Source organism: Phoenix dactylifera, chromosome 18, assembly GCF_009389715.1.
Source record: "Phoenix dactylifera cultivar Barhee BC4 chromosome 18, palm_55x_up_171113_PBpolish2nd_filt_p, whole genome shotgun sequence".
Taxonomy (NCBI): domain Eukaryota; kingdom Viridiplantae; phylum Streptophyta; class Magnoliopsida; order Arecales; family Arecaceae; genus Phoenix; species Phoenix dactylifera.
The window spans coordinates 3,585,775-3,596,133 of record NC_052409.1 but is presented as its reverse complement, the minus strand read 5'-3'; the positions used below and the strand labels follow the sequence as shown (position 1 = coordinate 3,596,133).

At 35.7% G+C, this 10,359-nt stretch overlaps 1 protein-coding gene across 3 annotated transcripts in view; it reads left to right on the top strand.

Annotated features, from left to right (window-relative positions):
- Positions 1-554: 554 nt before the first annotated feature.
- Positions 555-10,359, top strand: part of LOC103722490 (photosystem II stability/assembly factor HCF136, chloroplastic-like) — a 14,636-nt gene continuing 4,831 nt past the window's right edge. For 2 of the 3 annotated variants that reach the window (XR_005506817.1, XR_005506816.1), the window contains exons 1-6: positions 555-1,005; positions 2,439-2,674; positions 4,247-4,377; positions 4,953-5,085; positions 7,266-7,388; positions 8,873-8,947. Coding sequence is in view for 1 of the 3 variants with exons in the window: in XM_008813069.4 (XP_008811291.2) it covers positions 672-1,005; positions 2,439-2,674; positions 4,247-4,377; positions 4,953-5,085; positions 7,266-7,388; positions 8,873-8,947 (1,032 nt within the window). In the remaining 2 variants the exon portion in view is untranslated. The remainder of the gene's footprint in view (positions 1,006-2,438; positions 2,675-4,246; positions 4,378-4,952; positions 5,086-7,265; positions 7,389-8,872; positions 8,948-10,359) is intronic. The other variant, XM_008813069.4, reaches the window with a different exon arrangement.

Here is a 10,359-nt window from a genome sequence, read left to right as displayed (position 1 = left end):
TGATGTGCACAACAAATGAAGCAACTCAATCAACAGCACTTTTGTACCAGAATACTATCAGCACTACTGGGCTCTAAATTCTAAATTATAATTAATTTCTTCTCATTTTGGGTCATCTTATACTTTATAATGATTAATTGTACTTTGTGTGAAAATTATTTAAAGTTTGACTATTTTGAGACCTGTTTTGAGAGTTTAGAGTCTTTAGACTAGGTGAATTACTCGAGATTTGGGGTGGATCACTTTAATAAACCCAATCTCATAGCAAAGGAACAAAGATATTAATAATTTGCTAAAAAATACCGATGAATGAAAAAAAAAGATATTAATAATTTGCAAAAAATATTGATAAATTTTAACGAAAAGGGAATGAAATCATTGGTTACGTGTCTCCCATCTTTCCTTAACATATAAATTTACAGTATATTGGACTATAATTTTCCATTAGACTACAGCATATAAATTTACAGTATATCGGACTTTATCCCCATGCCTGCGAACTAATGTGCGCATCAAGACCATATATTTTAAGTTTCCCACGGTGGGACCATTCCATCTCTTCAACGGTGTTATCCGCTGAAGAACTGAGGAGCTTTCGTGAGGCCCGCGAAACCAGATAAGAGGAAACCAAGAGAAACCAAGAAACCGGGAGCCTTGGAGAAGCCTTTCCCATGGCGAGCCTCCATCTCACCGATTCAAACCCCGTCCTCCTGAAACCCTCCCTCTTCTCTTTTTCCTATATAAGTCGGCGTAGCCACCGTCTCCGCCTCCCTCGCGCTTCTCTCTCCTCCCCCTCCCCCTCCTCTCCTTCCCTCAAGACTCGCCGCCGGTTCATAGCCGAGACCACCTCCGCCCCCCTCTTGCTCGCCCCCCTCGTTGGCCTCCAGCCGCCGCCCGCGAGGTCCGACGAACCCAACCTCTCTGAATGGGAGCGCGTCTACCTCCCCATCGACCCCGGCGTCGTCCTTCTCGACATCGCCTTCGTCCCCGACGACATGAACCACGGTCTCTCTCCGATCAACACCTCTCTGTTGCCCCAAACCCTCCTTCCTTGATTTTTTGGAAACTTCTTGATTTTTTTAGAACCTTCTAGAAAATTGCCCGATTGAATTGGTGCTTTCTTTAATCTTGAAAGAAATTGAGTGTAGAACATCGTAATGGAACCCTGCAATCTCAAGCTATTTTGGCCATAGTATTTGCTGCTTAACTTACTCTTCTGATTGCGAATCTTGAATTGGAATTTGATTCTAAGAGGGCCAAGCAACCACATCTCAACCAGCAATACTGACTGTACAATTTTCATTGAAAATTACCAACTATATACAAAGTTCAGTTCTCTGACATATAAGAAAGGAAATCTTGGAAAACTTTTCTTTCTATGTAATTACCATATCAATTTTAAAAAGCTTTTTTTTCTGTTTATATATTTTCCATGTCAGGAATCTTGTTTTCAAAAAACAGTGAGCTTCCTCATCAATTCAGCTCTGCATAGGTTTCCCCTGTTCTTAGGGAGAAAAGATTTAAGATCCATGTATACTCTTGTTTGTGTCTTACATGACTTGCTAAAATTTATTGTCCTATACCAGCTTCTTTATTTAATGTACTCATTCTTAATTGTTCTTCAAAGTTTGCCATGCATTGACCTAAGCAAACTTTTCTTTGCTAGTAAATTCGTACTTATGCTGTGTCCTCTTAACTGTGCAATATTCTGATCCGTACAATGTATTTGCTCTTATTACTGTATTATAAAGTCTTTCAATGCCAAGTCATGTTTGTCAACAATTTTAAAGCACATTTCCATTTTACACTCCCTCGTCAGGATTTATTCAAATTATTATCATCGACACATCATCCTCTAGTTTGTTTCAGCGAAGGTTTTTATGAATCTTCTGAAATTCTTTAGCCACATTTCTAAGTTCGCAATATTTCTGCAAAATTGTGGTGCAAATATTGATGTCTAGAGGTTCTTTTAGTGGGTTATTTAAATGCCTGGTTGCCACATCATATGATAGGTTGCACAGGTAGGAATATATGGTGAAGCATTTGAGGAGGAGGAAGGATAGTATGAGGACCAGAGAAATCCTTCATCCTGCTATTTCAAGATTTATGGGATACCATATTCCATATATAGATGAATCACAGTATCCCAAAAATCTTGGGATTACTTGATCTGTTTCCATCTCAATAAATCTAACTTCTAGCTTCCTCTATCCCCTTAACTTCTTCAACATTTAATTCTTTATTTGTTTGTTTGATGGGCAGACTTAGTTTGTACAATGTTAATCACCTTTATGGTTTGCAACCTTTAGTTTAGTATGGTAGGGTGAAGGAAGAACGTGAAATTACAGGCATACTATGGTCCTACACCCTCTTCCAACCAAACTTGTATGCATGTTCTTTGAAAATTAAATTTAGAAGGTTTAGTCCATGTCCTTCAGGTTTTCTATTGGGAACAAGACAAACTATATTGGAGACTAAAGATGGAGGAAATCTTTGGCTCCCACGCTCCATACCTTCTGCGGAAGATGATGACTTTAACTACAGATTCAATTCCATAAGCTTCAAGGGGAAGGAAGGTTGGATTGTTGGAAAACCTGCAATTTTGTTGTATACATCAGATGCTGGAGAAAGCTGGGAAAGAATACCTTTGAGTGCACAACTTCCTGGAGATATGGTAACTGCACTCTTGTGATTAGCACAGGCATTTCCTCATGTGTTCTGCATTATCTAATGTTTATATCTGAGAAAATTTCTGCTGGCATTTTATTGTTTCTGCTTATGGGGTTGCTTTACTTTCTGTAGATGCACTAGGCAGTTGGTCTCTTCTCTATAGATCAACATTATAGGTGATAAGTTATGTTCAGTTTGTGCCTGGTTACCGTAAAAATTCTATGACATATGACTCTCTTCTCACCACATAAATATCATATATGCACATGCCTTGTGCTTATAATGCATAGCTCCATATAATAATAATAATAAGTAAGAGATATACTACATGCTGGATAGCATCTGTTCCATTGTAGTTATTTGTCCGTGCATAATCAGCTTCAGTGTCTTAAAAGTGAATCTTGCTCTTTAGTACTTCATTTCAACTTTTGTCATCCAAACAAAAATATGACCACATGGTCATAATCTTCAGATTTTGTTCCCATTTGTAAGTATTTTTTTTTATTGCCTGCCTGTTTTGGTATGTTGATGTTTCCCTGCTCATATGCTGGCTTTTGCTCTGGATTTTTTTTATCTAACTATTATTGGTTGCAAGTAAAGTTCAATTGATAATATAAGAAGATTACTGGAAATTGAGTTCTTTCAGGTAGTACAGATAAATATCTGAGACTAGATGACTATTAAAAACCATAGCCACCAGTAAAAGGAAGCAATCTGCACAACAGATAATAAGTTCGATGTTGATCTAAAATTAGTGATGTACAAGAAGCCACCATTACCATTGGAATCTAGGTTTGAAGTTTCAGAAAACAATAATTTGTTTTAAATGACTCCAATCATACAATCCATTAATTTACATATTTTGGCTGTCACTATATGGTTTTAACCAAAACTGGTGAAATTGCTGAAATTGACGAAACTGATCAAAACTGAATGGTTTCTTTCAGTTTCAATCGGTACCAGCTGAAACTGACTATTTAAGTGAACAGTCAATAGTGAATATTGATTTATATGTATGCTTGACATGTTTTTGAATAAAACAAATATGGACGCCGTAATTTCTTAAAATTATCCATACTTTCTTAATAATCATATACTAATTTAACTTTATAATATAAATGTATGAAGAATTTCGAAAATTGTCTCATTGTGACTAGAACATGTAATGAATTCCTGACAATAATAAAATAACATGTTTCTGTTATTTTTCTTATTTTATCAATCTTTCTCTGTATACATTTTGTGGTCTCAGCCTAAAGCTAGTGAGATCATACACATATATTTGTCCAAAAGAATGCTTATATACTTAAACATGTTCCATAATTTATTTTTAATATTGTTTCAATTTTATTATTTAATATATATTCAAAATATTTTTGCGCCATTTTTGGCCAAAACTCCAAAACTTGGACTGAAATTGCAGAAATTGAATTCAAGGTCCAGGAAGAAACATCCGCAGTTTTGCAGGAAAATCTGGGTTATAGAGTCCTTTGACCAGCAGGATATCATTTCTCGATTAATTACGGCATCCAAACAAGATTTAGTTTGGTTAAACTATATGTTACTGTCACTGCAGGTTTACATCAAAGCAATTGGCGAAAAGAGTGCAGAAATGGTCACTGATGAAGGAGCAATCTATGTCACATCAAATCGAGGGTACAATTGGAAGGCTGCTGTGCAAGAGACCGTATCAGCTACTCTTAACCGGTATATTTCTTGTTTGATGTTTCTTATCATGTTAATCTACTCCACCATATGTATTAATTTAGAAAAAATGTGAATGTGTGTTAGCCTCGTTAGTTGGTTGTGCTTTGTGGCCTTTTCAGCTAAGAAATAGTGATCTCGTCATATAAACTGTTGAGGTTTTTGTGAATGCTGGGAATATAAAGGCACTAATATTGCATGCATTGGTGACCATATGTTTTGTCATCTAGGGAATAAAGATCACAAGCTCCCAATAATGTTTGTTTTTATTTCTTCTGCAACCTGTTTGTCATCGTGTTTTTGGGCCAGCATGTGGTTCGCTCTAGCCTGTATATTTGACTGATTGCTAGCCCTTTTCATGTGGTAATCAATATTTGATCTGCATCTTTGATGACCAAAAATTCTACTTTTTTAATTTCATTTTGATATTGCATTATCTCTTATGTATATAAATAACCAATACCATGAACTTGGTTCTTGGTGTGTTTATCACTTAGAGCTTACCACAAAGTTACCTTTTTTATGTTGCTTTGTATTTCTTACATAGTTAAACTAACATACTATCTTGTATCATGCAGAACAGTTTCTAGTGGCATTAGTGGTGCAAGCTACTATACAGGAACCTTTAACACAGTAAACCGCTCTCCTGATGGCAGATATGTTGCTGTCTCAAGTCGTGGGAACTTCTACTTAACCTGGGAACCTGGCCAGGTGTGCTTATCATATGTTGCTTCTGAGATCTCCCTAGTTATAATTTTTGTTAGCACATGCATTCCTGTTCTCTCCTGATGGAAAAGAAAAGAAAATCTCATTGCAACCAAATCAACGGATCTGGTCCAGTCACTTCAGTAAATAAATAAAGAAAACATTTATGTTTATCCTAAAATAGCTCGAAATAGAGTCTAATTCAATCACTAGACGTCTATCTATTCTTTTAGGACTGTAAGGACAAAATTTCGGATATTTAAAATATAAAAAAACTGGGTTCTAAAAATCATCTTTGCAACTGGTATTTGCATGCCTAAACATAAATCTATACAATGAGTTATGCATCCATTATGGAGTGAGTCACTTTTTTAAAAAAACTGTATTTTGTTCCTACAGGACTACTAACAAGAGAAACAAAATTATGACAGCCTCTAATTATTTAAAAGAAAAAAACTAATTAAGATATCTCATCTCAGTCCCCTATATAAAATTTAGAATATGTCAAAGCGGCAGTTATGGCTGCTAATATTGGATCAAGGTCCAGTGACTTCAGGGTCTGGCTACTTTGTAGGGATTCTGAGGCCTGAATGTGAATCTAATAGGATTTTTGACATCCAAATAATGATTTTACTTCAATTTGGATTGAAATTTGGTTTGGATATTTAAAAGTAACCTGAGCACTGCATTTCAATGATGTAAAATTTGAATAAATTGATGTTTAATGTGTTATATCTGGTCAGATTGCATTCAGTTATTAAATCTGTTGATAGGCCTACGACTCTCTCTCTCTCTCACACACACACACGCACACGCACACACTAATTTTACTCACTGAAATGCATTGTGTTAATATGTAATAGGTCCATCCTCATAAGTGATGTGTGTTACTCTGAACTGATAGATGAACTGATGAGGGATGTCTTGCAATGTGTAGGTGGACCTGAGGAAAGGGATTAAACTAGGCGTTGGGTTAAAATATGACATTATCTTGTTATATAAATTGGGGGGAGAAGCATTTTTTGGTAATCATAAATAAAATAGGGGTCAAGAAATTTCTGTCTGAAGCTTCTTGGGAGGTGTATGTTCTAACCAGGTGACCTGTGAAGGCAGTTGTTTGATTAATAAATTTTAGCTACATAAAATTAAACTGTGCAGATATGTATGTTATGCAAAAAGGACAAATATATAAAATTAAATACAGCAGCATATGTGATCTCAGCACAAAAAGGAACATGAAAAATGCAGATATCTATAGTGAAGAGAATCGGCAGATAAGAAGAGTACCAGTAGAATTAAGTAAGAAAAGGAGAAAATAGTTGGGAAAAGAAGATTAAATAAGAATTAAAAACAAGATGGGAGGGAGAGGGAAAAGAAAGGTGGGGGAGGACAAACACACACACACACACACGCACACACACACACACACACAGAGAGAGAGAGAGAGAGAGAGAGAGAGAGAGGAAATTGTTGGCTGAATCCATCCTTCAATCCATCTTTAAGAAACCAACCTAATGTTGCTTTTCCTAATGCCTGGCCAAGGGCCTTTGTCTTTGCCTTTCCATGGTTTGTTCTCCAATTAGTCTAGGATTCTTAAAGTGAATCTCTTGAAAAATTCATTAAACTTCCCTTTGGTGATCCATCTATTTGACTCCAAGGTCCCTAAAATCTGCTACAACAAACTTGTCACCCAAGAGTGGGTCTCTATTGGACTCTAAAAGGAAATAGTGAACAAATCCTTTTCATTGTTCACATTACTATTATGTGAAGAATAATCCATGAAAAGTGCCTTTGACGAGAAAAAATGCTAATCAATTTACAATTCTTCCTAACATTCAGATCTCAACTTGGACTCTAGAAAGCTTATTTTTTAATGATAGATATGGACCATTTGCTTGATTGATGCTCTGGTTTCGCTCCTTTGACACTTTAGACAACAAATAATGGAATCAAATGATTATTGGAAAAAATTGTATAGTGAATTCTAAACCATTGAATTTATCATGAATCAACACTTTTGGATTGTTGGATCTCTTTTCCATTATTCTAGTAGCCTCTGTTGCTACTGTATCCTGCTAGTCTTGCTCAACAAATTGAGGGTATCCTTTATTATGTGCTGGAAGCATTTAGTTAGTTCATTGATGGTAGACGGTCTTGATTGTTGATTGTTTTGTATAAATTTGCAGCCTTACTGGCAACCTCATAACAGAGCAGTTGCACGGAGAATTCAAAATATGGGATGGAGGGCTGATGGTGGTCTTTGGCTTCTAGTGCGTGGTGGTGGGCTTTACCTCAGTAAAGGCACCGGGGTAATTGCATTTATAAATTATTGTCACATTGATGCAAAAGTACAAGTCAAAATATGACCTCCAAAATTCCTTTTTGCTATTTGATGTCTGTCAAAAATTTCATTTGCTTTCTTCAGGCACAAGTTTGTCCATTACATTTTGGTGACAGGTGACACTAAGGGGAATATCAGACATTTCTTCAACTATCAAAATATATTAATATTTATCTGGACACTCATGATTTATATGATTATATAACATATACTGTTCTTCATTGGCACATGATACCAGGAAACAATGACCTTTTCATGATTTTGTTCTCATAGAGTTATCAACTTTCTGAATTTATGACACATGAGTTTCATGAGATGCAAACCTGACATGCATGTCATGTCTAATAGCAATAGATGTCTGTCTGATTTACGCGACTATTGTTTCTTCTGTGAACATTTGAATTATTCTATTGAAATTACAAAGGTTATTTGCACAACCATCTAGTTTTATGGATTTGCAGTTCTATGCTATTTATCATCCTTGTAAAACTCATGTGTTAGTAAGCCATCAAGTATAGATGTCATGTTCTATGCAAACCTGACATGCATGTCATGTCTAATAGCAATAGATGTCTGTCTGATTTACGTGACTATTGTTTATCATGTGAACATTTGAATTATTCTATTGAAATTACCAAGGTTATTTGCACAACTATCTAGTTATATATATTTGCAGTTCTATGCTATTTATCACCGTTGTAGAATTCATGTGTTAGTAATCCATCAAGTATATCATCATGAAGATTATAACAGAAGAATAAAACATTCTTGAAATTTCATCACCTTGCTGTGTCATAGGACCTAGTAAAACTTTTCTTCAATCCAGCAACACCTCTTAATGTTTCCGAGAGATCCATTCCATTTCGACACATTATAGACGGGAGGACAAACCCTCCTTTCCACCAAGGGATGGAGCCAGAAATTTTGTGTTAAAGTTATAATTCTTTTGGTAACTCACTGTAGCTGGAAGCAAAACTAAGGCTTGACTACTAGGAAAGGAAAAAGAGAGAACCAATGATTAGATTTAATGAGGATCAGTGTACTGATTGTAGGCACAAAACACAGTAAAAAAAGATGGATTGCAGACTATTGTTTAAAATCTATTTGGTGATGGAGGCATATAATTTCCACCTCATTGATCTTGAGTGGATAAGCTTTTATTGGTGTCTCCACAACTGAAAGAACCAAGGGTGTGAGCTATTAAGGGCTGGTTGAGCTTTTAAAATTTCATTGTTATTATTATCATGTGTTATCCTGATTTATTTGCATAATCCTTTTTGTTACAATATTTAGATAAATTTATCTCTCTTTCTGCATTCTTCGAAATACATATAAAAAATTTCATAGTTAATGAATAATGGTTAGAATTACATGCATGATAGTATTTGCTTAGTTATATGGTTTAAAATGAAGAATAAATATCTGATTGTGGGGGTTATTGCTTATCCTCAGATCACAGAGGAATTTGAGGAAGTTCCTGTTCAGAGTCGGGGATTTGGTATTCTTGATGTTGGTTACCGCTCAAAGGTAATTCTTTCAAAGCCCTAGCAATAATTGAGCTTCATTCCAAAGTGGCTGTCATGCTGTGGCCTTCCCTGTGCCTACACATTGATTGGCCATGCATTTTTTTTTTTTTGGAACATCACTGGTATGCATTAGGAGCAATATTTCTTAGGTGGAATCATGTCAGACCTAAGGGAAGCCAAGGTATCAAACCCATTATGCAGGCCAATCACTTCGTAGGTGCAGGGGAGGCCATTCCATGGTGACCATGGGACATCAAGACTTGTGATAATTGCAACAGAAATTTCTTTCTTTTTTTATGGAAATAGTTACAGCAAAGTTGTCTTGGAATTTTATGGGATATATGAACATGGCTCTTCTAATGTTATCCAAGCGTCAATAGGGCCATAGGCAGATACAGTATTCTAACTATATATTTTACAACCTTAAGCTTTGTGTTGTTCCACTTTCTTGCTGTTTAATGTTGTTCGGTTGTTTAGTTCCAAGTAAAAGATGGCTTCTGGATTTGATCAGAGGCAAATCTTGATACATTTTTCTTTCTTGTCACTTCTACTTTTTTTTTGATTTTTCTTCTCTTAATCTTTTGTTTTTGGTGTTCCTGAACACAACATTTTGTGATATATCTGACGTGGCTCTTCAATGATTTTTTTCCTTTGATGTTGGTTTTCTTTAATTTTTTCTTGGTAAAAAGCATGCCATCATTGTATGCTTTTATTTATTAGACCGAATTTCAATTTGATCTCATTTCCTATTCAATGCATTGCATTGGCACTTGGTACATTGAAGAATGATGAATCCTGCTATTCTTTTCTGCCACTGTATCTGTCATAACATGACGAGTTGACATGCTATCCAGAATTTTTCAACTTGTGAAATGGACATGTTTATTTGTAGATGTCCAAATGTACTATGGTAGAAGTTTTTTTTCTTTTTTTTGGATGAGAGAGGGAAACTATGGTAAGTTGGTAACCAAAGTGGCACGTATCTTATATAAAATCAAGATGATTGTTTCCATTAAGAGTAACCATAATTCTGAAACCCAGTCCTCAGTTATAAACAATAATGCCGAGCAGCAACTACCCAGCGGCCAAAAACACTTTAAAACCAACTGCACAATTTTTTATTTAATTGCTAATTCAAGCTGCAGGTTAATCTAGAAGATTTTATGTTACTTTCAATTTTTCCATCATCTAGAATGCACCTGATGCCGTTAACTTCTCCAATGTCCTCTGAAATCTGCCTTAGTCGTTCATGCATCTCCATGCTCCATTTGGCATGAGAAACCTTTACTCTTTCTGACTTCCTACATATATCGCACTTATATGCCTCCAATCACATGGTTACTCCATGATGCTCTATCAACTTTGTTTGGGTCAATTGTTGATATGTTGTGTGACTTTGAATTGCCTGGATTG